The 17,925-nt window shown below is 45.8% G+C and overlaps 1 protein-coding gene across 1 annotated transcript in view; it reads left to right on the top strand.

The window, feature by feature from the left end:
* The window catches only part of sgsm2 (small G protein signaling modulator 2), a gene marked incomplete at its 5' end in the record, with an annotated part of 62,407 nt that overhangs the window by 40,803 nt on the left and 3,679 nt on the right, over positions 1 to 17,925 (top strand). Inside the window, 15 exons of the mRNA XM_080513836.1 lie at positions 6,150 to 6,314; positions 6,434 to 6,501; positions 7,550 to 7,698; positions 7,795 to 7,929; positions 9,094 to 9,218; positions 9,300 to 9,367; positions 9,467 to 9,630; positions 9,770 to 9,902; positions 10,200 to 10,334; positions 12,817 to 12,997; positions 13,852 to 13,916; positions 14,851 to 14,996; positions 16,412 to 16,540; positions 16,764 to 16,946; positions 17,590 to 17,925. The exon at positions 17,590 to 17,925 is cut by the window's right edge and continues 48 nt beyond it. Coding sequence (XP_080369962.1) covers positions 6,150 to 6,314; positions 6,434 to 6,501; positions 7,550 to 7,698; positions 7,795 to 7,929; positions 9,094 to 9,218; positions 9,300 to 9,367; positions 9,467 to 9,630; positions 9,770 to 9,902; positions 10,200 to 10,334; positions 12,817 to 12,997; positions 13,852 to 13,916; positions 14,851 to 14,996; positions 16,412 to 16,540; positions 16,764 to 16,946; positions 17,590 to 17,925 — 2,182 coding nt within the window. The remainder of the gene's footprint in view (positions 1 to 6,149; positions 6,315 to 6,433; positions 6,502 to 7,549; positions 7,699 to 7,794; positions 7,930 to 9,093; positions 9,219 to 9,299; positions 9,368 to 9,466; positions 9,631 to 9,769; positions 9,903 to 10,199; positions 10,335 to 12,816; positions 12,998 to 13,851; positions 13,917 to 14,850; positions 14,997 to 16,411; positions 16,541 to 16,763; positions 16,947 to 17,589) is intronic.

Raw genomic sequence — 17,925 nt, 5'->3', positions numbered from 1 at the left:
AGGTTTGTGCCAACAGCGGCGGGGAAAAAAAGAAAAAAGAAACCAACAATAGAGAGCATGATGAGATACGAGACATTAAACACTCTTCCTCCTCTTCATGCCTGGAACGCCTTTCTTTCTTTCTTTCTGAGCCTCTGTCTTCAGTTTCCTCGCTGATGAATGAGAAGCGCAGCAGCTCCTCTCCTCCTCCTGCTCCTCCTCCCGCTCCTGCCTTTCCGCCTCCTGGTTCTCAGGCTGAAGACCAGAATATTATTATTATAATTTTTCTTATCTACATTCATCTGTGAGCCTGCCGTTTCCACAGCCGCCTTGCGTGCTGCGGAATATTGCTCCTGTGGTACAAAAGCAGACCTCAGACTACGTACACCTTGGAATCTTAATGTTTATCTAGTAAAGGGCCCGTTTACACGATAACGGTGCTTGGAGCCACTGACAACGACTCAGAAGGTGGGGAAAAAATGCTCGGGCACCTGGATAGACAATAACAACAATGGCGGCCTCCAGAGCGTCCATGTTCTCCTGGGACTTGGTGGCTGATCCTCTGTCCACACGAAAGTCGTTTCCACCGACGAGAGCTGCATTTCTGTTACGACAGATCTGCCTCCACCGAGATCACAGTGGCTTTTGGCAAAGGAGACATCGTCGTGTAAATGTTTGAGCGCGGAGTCCGACCCGGATCTCCTGATCCGCCGATGGACAAATCGATGGCTTCCACGTAAATTGCACTTGCGCTCCCAAAAGTGTGTGAATCACAAATCAAACTCTGAGGGGGCCACATGATATCGACGGCTTCCACGTAAATTGCACTTGCGCTCCCAAAAGTGTGTGAATCACAAATCAAACTCTGAGGGGACCACATGATATCGACGGCACGCTGATCCATGCCTTCACTCACCAGATTCATTCCCACACATGAAATCTTTTCTGTGCACACATGGATCTGTGCCGGCGCTCACTTGATTGTGCTTGTATTGATCCTGTTTCGGAGACCAGACCAGTGTTATTGCGCATGCCGACTTTCCCTCAAACACACTCAAAATAGATGGTGAGTACAAAATGGAAAACGACTCTGCCTGCATACAGACAAATTACAATCACCAGCATGTAAGTTGTATAACAAACCTACGATTGTGCTCGCGCCTAAATCTCATTATGCACAATCAAATTTCACTGCACACGTGCTGATATAATTGTAACCCCAGCCCCAGGTAGCTAGTTAGTATATAGGGGGTAATAGTACACTGGGGCAGGGCCGGATTCAAGCAAAAATGGCTTCACTCGACTTAAAATTAATAAATGATTATTTATTACAAAATGAAAAGAGTCGATAACTAGAAACAGAAAAAGCAAACAAAACCATATAGAGTTCACACGAAAGGCAACTAAAGTAGACTCCACTAAAAGCTGGAGAAGCTGAGGTAAGTACAGTATGTGAAACAATAAAATCAACACTATTGTTTCAACCAAAATAGCCCAAGGTGGTGTTAGCTTTGGTCTGTCCAGAGGCTAATGGTCCAGAGAAATTGTCCCTCCTTATGGGTACAAATGCCAGAGAGTTCAGTCATGCACCCCAGTCCCATAAGGGTAAAGGTGATCTCAAGCTAGCCCATGCTAATGCGCGTGTGCACCCAGACCAGGTCACGACCTCTACAGAATGGTCCCGTGGCTGTCATAACATGGGCTGGGCCTGGACCTCTTACTATTCCCCCTGGTCGTGAGTGTTCTGCCATTTGCGAGGTGTCAAGTAATGAACCACTTAAAGACAGCATACTCATAGTGGAGACCCCTCCTACAGGAGCACTTCCAGCTGGAGTGTTAATGCCACCTTGTGGCCTTCTCTCTGCTGAGATGGATTACAATCGATTCCCCGTGTTGTTAAAGAATGAGTCAGTCAAACCAAAAGCCATTCCCAAAGGCACGGTGCTCGCCCATGGTCACAAAGCAGATGTTGTGACACAGCTGCAGCAGGCAGAGAGTTCTTCTAAGAAACTTGACCCAGCTGCCTTCAACTTTGGTGACTCTCCCATTCCAGAGTACTGGAAAAAACATCTTGGCCCAAAAGCTGGCTGATAAGCCCGAAGTTTTCTCATTGTCAGAATGGGATGTGGGACTAGCGAAAGTGGAGGAGCACCACATCAAGTTGACAGACCCGAGTCCATTCAGAGAGCGAGTTCGACGGCTAAAGCCAGCTGACATTGATGACGTGAGAAAATGTTAGGTGAAAAAATTGCTAGAATGATAGAAAAGAGACAACCCCAGTATCGAGACCAATAATAGTCAAAACAATCAAGATTCTTGCACAAGGGCAGAGAGTGAAGTCACAGCTCGTTCATCAATCTGTAAAATTCTTCCAAATGTTGAAGTGGGTGGTTACATTCCCATTCCATGATACAACAAAGCAAGGTTAACACTGGTGTATGTGTCTTTGTGTGTGTAAGTATGCTTCTATGTGAGCTGAGAAGGTAGGAACGCTACAAGATAAGATATCCCTCCGGCCCGAAGGCCAGAGACGTTGAAGACGTCTCAGAGCGGCGCCGTTAAAATATCTTCTCATAAGTACAAGGTACAATGATTCGTGGCCTGGCAGGCGTAAAGCAGCGAACAACACAAACATGCATGAATCAACGATAGCTTGAAAAATGTTAATTCCCATTATACCAAGTACTAATGTTTAATATAAAGTACAAATTTACTTATCCGAAAACATCTACAAGAGCTCCTCGCAGCAGGGATTATTAAAGAATCCCGCAGCCCATACGCGTCTCCCATAGTGATAGCCCGCAAGAACAATGGTAAAATTAGAATGTGCATTGATTGTCGCACTCTAACTTTGAAAACTAGACCAGATCAATACACTCTCCCTGGGATTGACGATGCATTGACTAGGCTCTCAGGAAGCCATTGGTTTTCTGTGCTTGACCTCCGCTCTGGCTGTTATCAAATTGCCATGTCTGAAGAAGACAAAGAAAAAACTGCATTTATTTGTCCGCTCGGATTTGATCAGTTTGAGCGGATGCCCCAGGGCATCACAGGAGCCCCTGCCACGTTTCAACGATTAATGGAAAAGGCGGTAGGAGACATGAACTTGTTGCAATGTCTTGTCTATCAAGATGACCTCATTGTTTTTGGTCGTACTCTGGAAGAACATGAAGAACGCCTTTTAAAAGTTCTTTTAAAAGTTTTTGTGGCTACATGCCGTATTTTCTGCACTATAAGGCACCTAAATACCTCAAATTTTCTCAAAAGCTGCCAGTGCCCCTTATAACCCGGTGCGCCTTATATATGGAAGAATTGCTCTACTCGAGACTGCTATTTGACAGCTGAACAACCAGAAGCTTTTATTTTGACAACTCAAACTTCGCAACCGGATCTTCAGAGCGGACGACACTCCACACAACACATTCATCACTCATGGTTGCACACCAACATTCTAACAAACCAAAATAAACTAGATGAAATAATTACTCCCTAAACTGGGGAACAAAAACACAGCATAAACACAATCAACACAACACCAAGCCCAACAACGACCCACAATAACCTCCAACAACACAAAACATGAATTCCCATCATGCCTTGCATCCTGAGCTCCTCAGTGCAGCCGATAGCTGCAATGAATTATGGGAGTTTCTGTTTGTGGTGTTTTAAATGCAATTATTGGGGGTTATATTTGGTTTGTGGTGTCGGTAATAATTGTGTTGTGTTGTGTTTTTGTTGCTTAGTTCATGTTGTTTAATTTATTACCGGTAGGTGTAAGTTGTCAACCAGCAGTGAAGAAGGTTTTGTGTGTAGTGTCCTCCTGGCATAGGCTGCAGGTAGGACTATCAAAATAATGCGTGTGCACCTCTCTGAGTGTTAGAATTAGTGGACGATGTAACCTAATGGCTTTGAGCTATAAAGGTTGCTGACCACTGGTCTATTCCATGCGCCTTATAATGCGGTGCGCCTTATATATGAACAAAGTTGTAAATTATGTCAATCAATGTAGGTGCACCTTATAATCCGGTGCGCCTTATAGTGCGGAAAATACGGTAATCTTAATTGATAAATGCACTCATGTGGATGCATGCAACCAGACACAAACCTTTAATCTCACAGGCTTAATCCATCATGCCATGCACCAAGTTGTCGTCACACACTCACGTCGGCTTGTCATTAACACACACACACACACACACACAGACAGACAGACAGACAGACAGACAGACAGACAGACAGACATCGGCACGTAAAACCGTCAGTTAAAACGCAACATTTGATTGTGGCTCCATGAAGTGCAGTGAAAGGAGATCTGCATATTCTGATCAAATCCCGTCCTTTTTACTCGCCAGTGCGTCGGCCGTCGAAGCAAAAGATGGAAAATGTCAGCGGGATCACGGGAGCCTGGAGATGTGAAGTCGGCCTCATGCAGATATTAATCAGCCTGACATATTCCCTCTCACATTCATATTCAGCAGTCGGCTCAAAACGCAACGTGGCTGGGATCGGCTCTGCTCGCTGGATGTTGAGATTTGTTGACATCCGAAGTTCAGATAATGGATATCAGATATGGAGATAAAAAGCAGTTGCCAAACACAATATTGCATTTCAATTAAACGCCTCCTCCTCATCACCAAAGATCTACAAACATCTGCCGTTTTCAAAATTAGGCGAGTCGGCTTCAGCTTCATGTGAAGAAACGGCTTCATTTAGGCGTTTTCATTGAAAGTATAGAAACAATGGCTGCTTTGCCTGTTGCTCATTGGTCAAATGGTTGATTGTTGCTTGGGGTTGGCCTGTGTTGCCTTCAGGGGCAGTGGGAAATAAAGACACTGCACTAATTAAAGCACTTCAATTAAAGTTCCAGTTTACATTTTATGTTAAAAGTGAACAGGTTTTTTTTTTTTTTAAATATATAAAACTAAAAGTTCTAGTTGAAAACACAGCACAATACAAACTCAATAACTAGATTATAACTTGCAGCAAAATACTTATAACGGGTATAAACTAGAACATAATCCTTCGCCAATGCCATATTTCTTTGCAAAGTCAAATTAGCATCGCGAGCGAGTGACCCGTTTGCTCATATCAATGCTAACTAGCCTGTCAGGTAGCTACATCACCGTGTGAAATATTGAGCAGGGAGTGTCTCCATGGCAACAGACACTGATCTCCTTAGATCTCCTCCATGAGGAGCTTCTCATCCACTTTGTATGGGACAGTTTTTTTTTTACAGTTTTCTTGGATTTATTTAGAAACGGTGAGTCGTTAACGTCTCAAAATCGAGTCGATTGGATGATGACATATCATTTCTGAGGATTTCAGTAGTTTTTTGCGAAAAAGTTAGTCAAATGCATGCAAACCAATAAATATATAAATACATACTTGTGTAAAATCTGATGTCACATTAGAGAATCATGTGTTCATGTGTGTGCGAAACACTGAGAGACTCTTTAGAAATCTGCTCCTCAAGCTCGTCTCGTCTAATGTCACCCTGGTGTGAACACACACACACACACACACAAACACACACACACACCATTCTCGAGAGCAGTGGGGAACCGCAAAAATCGTGACTTCGCTGAAACCTCTCTTTTTCACAGACGCTGGGGGATAGAGAACGTCGTGACTGTGACTGCTAATACACACACACACACACACACACACACACACACACACACACACACACACACACACACACACACACACACACACACACACACACACACACACACACACACACACACACACACACACACAGCCAGCTGATGCCTCCTCATTGAGCCTCTTGACGTTCATTCACTGCAAAACCACCCTATGAGCACCTTTTTAAAAACTGAGCAGAGCTACAGCCAGAATAATGCTGCCACCTGCTGGTCAGAAGGAGGTACTGGCGTACGTTAGCCACTCCAGTGGATGTCCAGGACAAGTGGGGCGGTCGAAGCCGACCAGTCAGTTCCTATAGGAAGATACAGACTGTCCAGGTGAGGACAGACACGCCTGGACAGGTGGACCCGTGATCGTCTTACTGTGAGACGACGATGATGGAGTAAATCCACCTTTTATCCTATTGCCCCCCCCCCCCCCCCACGGCTGTTGAATTCCCCTGGGCTGCTGCCGGTGCTGCAGAGCTGTTGAGTTACCAGAAAACCCGTCTGTGTCGTCTCCAGGAGAGCCCAGAGCGTGGGCAGCGAGTCCCTGCGGAGGCAGGGCTCGTCCAGCAGCCGGCCGCAGCAGCCGCTCTCCGCCCAGGCCATCAAGCACATCTGGGTCCGCACGGCCCTGTTCGAGAAGGTCCTGGACAGGATGGTGCAGTACATCGTGGACAACTCCAGGTGGGTGGTGGAGCCCTTTTACTTTGAACTGCGGCCGTTTCCACGACGACGGCGGCGGCGGCGGCGTACGGAGTATGTTTGAGGATCTGGATGACCGTGTGCCGCCTTCTGCTCTGCAGTAAATACTACGAGAGGGAAGCGCTGATGCACGACTCGGTGTTTGGACCCATCCTGGCAGCTTTACTGGGTGAGGCCATCAGAACCGGCGCACTTTTAGCAAACGTCTCTCGTCTTCATTCAATCATCTGGACACGTCTTCTACTATTAACAAGCAAGCGGGTCAGACTTCTTCTGATGCTGGACGAGGAATGAGAAGGAGGAGGACAACAAAACCTGAAAATGAAACGGAAGAATGGAGAGAAGATGGTTTAGAAAAAGTAAACGAGGAGTGATTGTTTCCACGGAGAGAAAGAAAACATTAGAATTAGACAAGTAAACAAATTCAAAAGGTAAAATATTAGAATTAATGTTAATTTCGTTAAATTTAACATTAATCTCAACAGAATATATTAAGAATAAATAACAATTTTTACACATTTGCGGTTTGTTGTCGTTGAATTTACAGTAAAAATAGTAATAGTAGCAGCATTAGTAGTAAATGAGTTAACAAATTCAGTTTTCATATTAAACAACACAAAAAAATAAGTATGGATAAAATTACAAATATTTTATATTCATTTATTTTTATTATTTAGTTATTTCTTCAGTCAATGGTCAACAAAATAAAATAAGCATTTTCATCCATAGGTTGACAAATTTAAAGGCCAAAAGGGTTTCTGCTGAAGTTAAATACTTAGATAGTACATTAATATGACCAGGCAAAAGGAAAACTGATCATTAGAAAAAAATTGCAAAACTGTCAATTTAAAAAATAAACAATCAAATAATATTTTATAAAACAAAGGAAAGAGCAAAACATTAATGTGACGAGCAAAAGTCATAGGGACAATGAAAACCTGCTGAATTTAATTTCTAATAAACTACTAATGTAAATGCATGACGTAGCACCGAGGATGAAGAGCTTTTAATGGCAATATCTGCAATTATGAATGAACGAACGTATATTTTATTGTTTCACTCGAACACTGAAAAGAGATAAAACATAAAAAAAAAAAAATGAAAATCAGACGGGAGAAGATTGTTAGATTCTTGTTTTTCGTAAGTTTTTCATTCAGAGAAACCGTAAACAACAGTGATGTATTGAAAGTAAACGTGACTCTGCTTGGCGCCCGCAGTGGGTCCCTGTGCGCTGGAGTACACCAAGCTCAAGACCTCCGACCACTTCTGGACAGACCCCTCCGCCAACGAGCTGGTCCAGCGTCACCGGATCCACGGCGCCCACCGGGGCCAGGACGCGTCGGCCGGCCGCCGGCCTGCTCTGGGGGTGAGAGGTCCATTGTCGTCCATTGTCCTCATCGGCCGGCGGCTTAGAGCGTCTTTGTGACCAGACGTTGTTGTTGTCGTTGTTGTTGTTCTGCAGATCCGGAAACGGCAGTCCAGTGGCAGCATGTCCGACGACAGGTTTGCCGCGTCGGCGAGGGAGTACGTGGAGTCCCTGCATCAGAACTCCAGAACGCACCTCCTCTACGGGAAAAACAACGTCCTGGTGCAGCCGGTACGTCGAGGAGAGACTCCCGTCACGGACGAGCTCCAGACCAGAGGGTGTCAGTGTTAGTTCTATAGAACCGAATCGACACTTTTACAGAGGAGAAACGACAAATTCCACATAGGAAACAGGAAAACCTCCAGAAGCAGACTCTGAGGAGGAGCTCTGCCGCTCGTTTCACTTTTAGAACACCATGGGGCAGCACTCTGAGGACAAGGTCTTCTGCTAGTCTAATACAGGCTGGTATCAGGAAAATGAAAAAAAAAAAAAAAAAAGGTAATATCCAAAGGTACCAGTTTTGTTTCTACGTCCTTCGTAAACGTCCATGATTGTCCCTTGTCTCCTCCCACCCTTAAATGAGAAACTTATTTCGGGACACAGACATATAAGTAAATAAAATAGAATAAAAACAGATAAACAAGAAAGTAGAACAAACAAAACCAAAAAAATATATATATACTTTTTTTTTTTATTAGTGTTTTTTTTATAACAACACAATGGAAACAAAAAGAGGGCGTGGGTGAACCCTGCCCGTTATATCTCCATACTCCGAACACTCCCACTTACCTTTATGTAAATTCTTGGATGAAAACTTATGAAGAATATAAAGGTTTTTTTTCCCCATCAGAAGTCTTGCGTTCCCCGAGGCTGTTTTGCGACGCGGCGGCGACAGACGCCTCTGTGTTCTTCCTGCGGCGCCGAGACACTGGAGACGAGGAGGATTCTCTTGAATCGTGGGATCCTCCTCCGTGCTGCACGGCTCTGGCAGTTTTAATGAGTCCACCCTCGACTCCCACCGTACAGATGAATTGTTATGGCGTGAAGACTGCCTTATCTTCAATGGGGACGTTGTACGGATGAAGGGAAAACTCATATTCAGTCGTTTTTAAACAAAAGAGATGTGTCGACTTTACATCTCATGCAAACCTTCCGGTGACGTAATACCTGCGTATAATATCGTATTGAGGAGACCTCACCAGTACTGCGTGTCGACCAGATATTGGTAAAACTGTACATTGTGCTGAATGATGTTTCTTTTTCCTTATTGGGACACGGACGTCGACTGACGGGTGACGAAGCAGCATTATGTTTATACAGAACTTTAATTGGTTTCACGCGGATGACGTATGAAGAGTTTTGAACGAAAGACGCCGGCTTCTGTCTGCTTTGTAGAAGAAGGACATGGAGGTGCTGCGGGGCTACTTGTCGCTTCACCAGGCTGGAGACACCCTCACCCTGAAGTGGACGCCCAACCAGCTGATCAACGGAACGCTGGGCGACTGCGACCTGGAGAAGAGGTGCAGACTGACGTCCACAGTGTTCGTACTGTCGTCCCTTTGTTATCTTGAAATGCCTTGTTCTCTGCCCTTGTCTGTCAGCATCTACTGGGACTATGCACTGACTGTTCCTCTGCGCCAGATCGTCTGCATCCACTGCCACCAGCGACGTAAGCCCCCCCCCCCCCCCCCCCCCCCGAATAAAGCACCAACATCTTTTAGATTTATGACATTGTTTCTTGAATGTGTGGGTTGTTTTTTTTTCCCAGCGGATTGTGGTGGAACTCTGGTCCTGGTCAGTCAGGATGGGATCCAGCGGCCCCCCCTGCACTTCCCCCCCGGTGGCCACCTGCTCGCCTTCCTCTCCTGCCTGGAAACGGGTTTACTACCCCGGGGGCAACTGGAGCCTCCCCTGTGGTCCCAGAAGGGCAAGGTAATGGCGAGGCCAGAGCAAAATGTTGTCCCTTTCTGGTCCTCACCCATCCCACACGATGTTAAAAAAACAAAACACGCCTGTGTTTTCATTGAGAGGCCAAAAGCTGGTGTTGTTGTTGACTGCTGGTGTCCCGCAGGGAAAAGTCTTCCCCAAACTGAGGAAGAGGAGCAGCTCTGCCCGGCTGATGGAGCAGGACCGCAACGGAGACGAGCAGACGGCCGCCGACTACGTGTTTCGCATCGTGTACCCGGGGTATCGATACGACGCCAGTGAGTAGGCCTGTGCAGCGTGCGCGTGTGCGTGCGCGTGTGCGTGTGCGTGTGCGTGTGTGTGTGTGTGTGTGTGTGTGCATAAGGGCCCCGGAGTGTGTGTACAGTGTGTTTTCAGTGTACACAGTGTGTACGATGGATAAAGTACTGTAATGTCTGTAGTGTGCAGTGTATACAGTGTGTGTGTGTACACCGCGTATACAGCCTGTCTACAGTGTGTACAGTGTGTCTCTTCCACGGGGAGCTCGTCCTCTAACTGCGTTCTCTGTTACCTCCCCCCCCTTGTGATGCGAGCAGTCACTATAAACTACCACCACACCACGGGCAGCCGCGCGCCGTCGCTGGACGATGACGAGGAAGAGGAAGATAGGCTCCATGCTATGATCTCAATGATCTGCTCGCGGAACCTCACAGACCCTAATGTCATGAAAGGTTTTTATCACCTTAACACACCCCCCCCAACCCCCCCGCCCCCATCCCACCCCACCCCACTCCTCCTCCTCCTATCCGTCCACCCCTCCTGAACCCCCCCCCCAAAAGCTTCTTCTGCGTGCCTGTGTGTGCGTTTTGTCAAACACAACAGTGAGCAGTCGGCTGGGAAAGTTTACATCCACACCAAACTGAAAAGCATAAAAAACAACTATTCTCTATGGACTATATATATATATATATATATATATATATATATATATATATATATGTATTTGTACACATACACACACACACACACACACGTGTTTATGTGTATACACTTCGTGGTTCAAATGGTTCTTTGCTCCAGACCCACGACCCAGAAGAGGGGTGCCCTCGTCTGCCGCCCAGTAAAACAAATATGTGACGCTAGACGCTAATGTAATCTGATCTGAGATTACAGCCATGATGCTTTGAAGTGTGATTGGATGGCTGCCCTTCCCCCTCCCATCCCCACTTTTCACATTGTAGAATAAGACCCAACAAAGAAAACGAAAAGCCTGTTTACACAGTGGAAGTCAAGCGAAAACAAAAATAAATTCTGTCGTGTTTCGAGGGTCTGTTTACATCCCAGTGGCGCTCGGAGCCACTGGAAGTGCAACTTTTGAAAACGGCTTCCAAGGTGGAAAAACACAAATCGACACTTCCTGGAGAGTCACGACTGGACTTGGTGGTTTTATAGCCGAGAGTCACCCGGAACGACGATCTAGCTTGTTCGTCTGTCCACTGGGACGTCCTCGGTTCTCTGTGTTACGTTGTTACAAAAAAAACCAAACAGCAGCACCCACTGGTGGCCCAACATGAAAACTACGTGGTTTTCCCCCCATGTTAAATAGACGTCGTCTGCGTCAAACGTTTCTGGAACAAAAAATACAACAATGATACATTTTCACTTGGACGTCGTGTGAATTAAAGATGTCCTTTTAAATATATTGAAAACAAAGGAGGACAAAGGGGACAAGCCAACGAAACACATCGTCGCACATTAAAGTCTGGAATTGACTGTTTTGGTTTCAATTAAAGTTGCAGTCCAATGGAAACGTTCCTTCATCTGTGTTGGCTTCGAGTGATATACTCAGGTTGATTTTTATTAAAAGGTGAAACGATGGTTCCCGGTTTGGGGTTGTGTGGTATTCCAGCTCTGGCTGCTTTGCATTGTGGGAGTTGCAGTTTGTTGACTGCCTCATTGTTGAGTTCTGGCCGAGACTCACCCGTTTGATCTCGTGTGTTCTTTTGCACTCCTTTTAATTTCTCTCTATATTCTCGTGTTTTTGTCCTTTCATTTCTCACTTGCAACATGCTTGACAGTTTCTGCATGGGAGTTTGCGCCCGTTCTTGTTTGTTTATTTGTTTGTTTGATTAAGAACGACTTTGTTTCTGCATATTCTTTGTTTGTTTGTTTTCTTTCTCTCGTCTCTCCTCTGTCTGTGCAGTGGTTTGCTGCGATGCTGTTCACTGTAATTCTTCACTAACCCCCCCCCACCCACCCACCCCCCCCCCCCCCCCCCCCCCCATCCCGGTCCTGTGGGGTTCCGCAGTAGTAGAGACGTGGAGTCCTTGTGTGAGGGGGGGGGGGGGGGGGGGGGGGGAGTTGGGGTTGCCCAAAAACACTAAATTAGAATAAAATCCAAGGAGGCCGAGCGTTCGGTCTCACTACAGCATTTTTTTTTTTTTGTTCCTTTTTTCTTTTTTTTTTTGGTTTATACTCAGATTTTTTTTTTTTGGGGGGGTGATTGAATGAGCAAAGCTTCATATTTATGACAGGTCATCAGCTCCAACCTGAAGAATTAAGGTGAAGAGCATTTCGTTAATGTTGAACTTTGATCTGATTTTTTTTTTCATTTCTTTCTTTCCTTCCCCTCCTTTCTGTGAACCTTTCGTCCTGGTGTCCATTTGTTTCCGAGCTGAATCCTTTTCAATGTCTCTCGTCTTTATTCTGGGCTTTTTTTTCTGTTTTTTTGCATCCTGCACGGCCTGAGCGTGAACCTCGCCAACCCCCCCCCCGCCCCCAAACCACCCCCATCCTCTCCTCCTCTGTCTTCACCCCCCCCTCTGTCCTCCTCCTGTCCCTCTCCTTCCTCCTCTTCTTCTTTGGTTCTGGTCGTCCTCGGCTGGCTGTCTCCTCTGAACCGGACCAGCATGGCGTCCCTTGCATCCTCTCTGCCTGACCCCCCCCCCCCCCAGACCCTCTCCTTTCCCCTTTAATTTCCTCTCTGCACTTGTTTTTCCAAGTCTCACACGTAAGACGAGTGTCCCTCCATCTCCTCATCTCTTAATGAATTCAAGCAGTGATACATGGGAAGATGTATTTTTGGTTGAGCTGAGGGGCCTCTGTCATAATATGGAAGATTTATAAAGGGGGGGTCAGATTAAAGCAGCGTCCATTATGCGACGCCCCCCACCCTCCTCTCTTGTCTTCTCACTGGCGCTCTCTCTGGCTCAGACCACGGGGAGATGATGGAGATGCAGGGCTTTGGAGGCAGCCCGTCGTCGTGGCAACAAGCCGAAGGAAGCGCCCACGACTCCCTGCTGTGCCAGTCCTGCTCCGCGGCCGCCGGGGCCGCGCTGTCCTTCGACTACCCGGCCGGCTGCACCTGCGTCCACAACACGGCCGACATCCACACGTACGTCACAAGACCTCACCTGACGTCCTCGCATCACCATTGGATTCTTGCTCACCGTCATTGTTTTATTACAGATAGCTTAAAAAAAAAAAAAGGTTTTTAAATGAATGTGGGGCTTTTTTTGTTTAGTTAACTTTCCCAGTGAGAATCTCACACCAGTTACTTACAGTCACTGTATAGAATTTAATCATTTCAAGAACAGATGCACCGACACCACTTTTTAAGATAAGATAAGAAAAGATAATCCTATATTTATCTCACAAGAAGGAGACATTTACAGTGTTACAGGACAGCAGAAGAAAACTAAAAATCACACAGTGAAAACTTAACAATTAGATGAAAATATAGTAAAAGAAAGTATCATCAAATAAATAGTTAAAAAGAGCCAGTAGCTTAAAGATGTAAGTCTTTATAGACTGTATGGACACCATTATACACAGTGCATATAAGGACTATATAGATTATTATTGCAATGAAATCAAGTTAGAATAAAAAATACAAGTGTAATCAGGTGGCGATGACATCTTATATAACATTATTATTGCACAGAGGTGGTAATGAATTGTCCGGTTTGTTGGTGTGTTTGTGATCTACTGGGAGCAGCTTGGTTAAACATTGTGACTGCAGCAGGAAGGAAGGAGCTTCAGTGTCTCTCCTGCAGACACCGCCGGCCCCTGGAGGAGCCTCCCAGTGCTGGAACAGCACCGTGCTTTTTTAAAAGACTAATACAAGTATAGATACGAACCTTTAGCTGCCGATACCGACTATTGATACGAGCGTTATTGTCATAAGACCTAAAGGAGTGAGCTGCGACTTCTGGTGAAGATAACCGGCGATCTTTAAATCTTCCTCAGCGTTCCTCTGAAGATGCTCTGTCAGAACATGAAGAGGCAGATCGTCTCCAGAGCCTTCTACGGATGTGAGTACTCCCTTTCTTCATCCAGGGCGCGCGCACACACACACACACACACACACACACACACACACACACACACACACACACACACACACACACACACACACACACACACACACACACACACACACACACACACACACACACACACACACACACACACACACACACACACACACAGAATTCTCTTGTGGATAAATCAAATACTTATTTAAGACCACTTGTGGGAAAAAAAAAAAAAGAAGGTGAATAACGTCTTTTAAAACCCAAACAAAAGTTTATATTTACAGAGGAAAATCAGCTCAATTTGACCGTTATGCTATATTAAAGGATTAAAGGATGCCTCCTGGAGGTAAACTGCAGTGAAACATTGGGCACCACGTCTTCACATTTAGAGCTTTTGTCCAAGTTTCTTTGCACATTTTATCCACACAGTGTGGTTTTAATGCTGATGATACACCACTTTACTACTGGAACTCTGGGCTCAGCTCTCATTCTTCTCTTGAAATCCCAAAACGAAGGTACTTTTATTGAGAAATTCCAGTTCAGCCTTGGGTGGATGAGACTTCCTGATGTTTGACACCTAACAGATATCGAGCTCCACTAGTTTGTAATTGGCAGAAAAATACTCTTGCCAGTTTTATTTTCCCATTTTGTTGTCTTTGACGGTTTCCCTGTGACTTTTGTTTGACCAAGTATAAAATAATTAGGAATATTAGTGATTTGAATTTAATTTATTAGTTGATCCACTATGTTTTGTGAATGCATCACGCACTGAAACACAAGTAATCACAGTTAAATCAGTCAGTATTTTATGTATACTTTTGTATATTGTGCAACCGAAGTCCAAAATCAACCATTAAGTACACCTTCGTGTCTCTCTGAAGACACCAGGCACCTGTCCTGACTTCCTGTCTCTGTCTCACCCGTCCCTCAGGGCTGGCCTACTGCCGACACCTGTCCACGGTGCGCACTCACCTGTCGGCTCTCGTCAACCACAGCATCGTGCCGCCGGACAGACCCTGCGAGGCGTCGGGGGGGCTCAGCAGAGAGGTGTGGAGCAAGTACCAGAAGGACTGCAAGGTGGGTGCAGGAGTCCCCCCATTAGTGTGTCAGACGTCCACCTGGTGGTGGGGGGGGGGGGGGGGTCATCTCGACAGGACACGGAGGGAGCTCATGTACAATGACGCGAGGCCAACTCAGTTTATAAAAGGGGTTTATTCAGTTTTTCCAGCTTTTCCAGCTTCAGGTTGAAAACCTTAAAGAAAAGGGTGAAAAAGAGACAAAGGAAGAAATAAATTCTATTCAAATGTTTTTCAATGAATGAACAACCTGAGCTTTTTACTATTTTAAATTATTTATTGAATAAATACAATTTCTGCTATTTTAACATTTAACATTTTAACCTAAAATGTTTTCTATTTGTAAAATTAAATCCTGTACTTTGATGTCTGTATTCTAACCGTTTTAATCAAAGTCTAACTTTTTTTAACAATGTATTTTACCCACAAACTTATTTATTCACTTGAGTCTTTTTGTAAACATATTTATCTACACTCTTAACCAATATTCATTACTCTTAACATTCTAGTAATTTTATTCTTCATTGTTTTAACATAAATTACACTATGAAACCACAATATGTATATATCAATTGGCTCAATCAGCAACGGTAACTTAGAATTTAGAACGACATAAAAAAAATGGAATCAGCCTGTGTACTTTGAGATGACATATTTTCCAACTTAACTTTTCAGAGCTTAACTCTAAAATGAACCATAATGATTCAATAAATCTGAAGCCTGTCGGGTCCTCCACTGCATTTTCTGAGTCTGATTTTAAAATCAGGAGCTTCCAGCTCAGACACAACCCTTATGTTGGGCTCTATCTGCTGTCTGAATGTGGAACTACACCCACACCTGACCCAAGGTGGCGTGGACAGAACAGGTTAGAATTGTTGGGTAGGCGTGTTTTCTTCAGTGTTCTCTTCTTCATTGTCTGGCAAACCAGTTTGTGTCCGCCTGAGGAGATGGCGCAGCGTCACGACGTCCAGCACATCGTTTTGTCTCGTTTCTCTTTGGTTTCCTCCCACGCTCACACACACACACACACACACACACACACACACACACACACACACACACACACACACACACACACACTCCCTCAGCCAGAGCAGATGCGGACTCCGCGTGATTCGGGGAGGATGTCTTCGGCACACTCTCCTCCACTCCCATGAAAATTTAATGGGTCTCAGTGATGTGCAGCCTCATTACAGAGTGCAGCGTGACGCCGCCGTAATCGTTCATCAGCTCCAACAAAGCCATCATTACTAATTCACGCTCTATTCATATCTCGGTCCTTTATCTCGTCTGTCGTGCCCTGTACAGATCACAGATCCCTCGTTTCCATCATGCATTAGTGATGCGCTTCCCTCTCTTGCTTCATGCCTCATCCTTCTCCTCTGGCTATGTGCTCCCGTTCCCCTTCCCTCGCAGAACTACAAAGAGCTGGAGCTGCTCAGGTTGGTGTATTACGGCGGAGTTCAGCACGACATCAGGAAGGAGGTCTGGCCTTTCCTGCTCGGACACTACAAGTTCGGCATGGGCAAAAAGGACATGAGCCAGGTAACACACATTAGTGTCAGTGCTCAGTGACGCTACGTGCTACATTTTACATGCTACATGCTAAAGAGTTTTAAGGATGTCGATACTGAGGCCAATGATCGGAGATGAAGGTATAAATCCCACCGAACCAGAATACATGACTTTTACACAAAGATCGTCGTCCGTCGAACTCTCCTCTGTTCCCGCCCGCCGGGTGACGCGTTGTTTATTTTCCCCCGTGAAGATCGACTCGAAGATCAGCGAACGCTACCAGCAGGTGATGCGGGAGTGGAAGGCCTGCGAGGTGATCGTCAAGCAGAGGGAGAAGGAGATGCAGTCGGCCATCTTCGCCAAGCTGTCGTCGGGCAGCAGCATCGACAGCCACGTCCTGCGGCTGGTGCACAGGGACTCCACACTCAGCAACGAGGTGAGGCGCCTCACGCCTCCTCATCCAACCCGGCCTGCAGGCCAAAAGAGCCACGTGCATTTGGTTCGGAGCGTTTTTTTTGCAATTGAGTTTTGCCGTTGCTGTGGTTTGAAATCTCAGCTGAGAGAATAAAGAGCTCAGTGAGGTAAATGAATAAAAGAAAGGAAAAAAAAAAAAAGCCACACAGGAAAACGTAAAATGAGCCCCACCACTGAAGACAGCGGAGGTTTAGTTTAGTTTATTCAAAATCAATAGAATAAACTAAACAAGAGGCCCTTGAACTTTTGTGTTTCAAGTGTAAAGGTCCATTTATTACTCTGTGTGGAGAAACATCATTAGAATAGATTGGAATACAAGTACTTTGTTATGAAGTTTTCTGCAGTGTTGCTCCACAGGGGGGGTGAACAAAATAAATAGAAAGAACTGAAAGTTAAAATATCAAAAAGTATAACGCTTGTCTTTACATTTCTTTTTTTTTTTTTTTTTTTTTTTACAAAGTCTGAGTCAGTTCCGCATTAGATCATTAGAGCATTTATAATGTGGCGTTTCTCTCAGTTTCACTGTTTCTCATGAACCGATGTCTGACGCTCTTTTAATTGTTTCGTGAAATTCGACATGCGAGTCGGTGTTTCTGGGTTTTCAGGTCTTCATGTCTGTGGACGAGCCGGACGCGGGGAGCCAGGAGACCCCCGGCGGAGAGGACGGCACCCCCACCATGACCGCCCTGGTGCCGCCGGCCGCCCCCCCGGAGGAGCGCCCCCTGGTGGAGTTCGACTCGCCCGACTCGGGCCTGCCGTCCTCCAGGAACTACTCGGTGACGTCGGCGCACTCGCAGATCCTGTCCAGCATCGACGACGGGCAGAGCACGGAGGAGGAAGGTGGGGGGCCCGGGGAGGAGGGCCGGACCCCCGGGGGGGGCGGGGAGGAGGACAGCCTGACCGAGGACAGGCTCTGCAGTCAGCTGGACAAGCTGGTGGCC

This window comes from Blennius ocellaris (assembly GCF_963422515.1).
Source record: "Blennius ocellaris genome assembly, chromosome: 2".
NCBI classification, from domain to species: Eukaryota; Metazoa; Chordata; class Actinopteri; order Blenniiformes; family Blenniidae; genus Blennius; species Blennius ocellaris.
The sequence above is the reverse complement of the archived record's forward strand: the minus strand, read 5'-3'. Positions and strand labels throughout refer to the sequence as shown.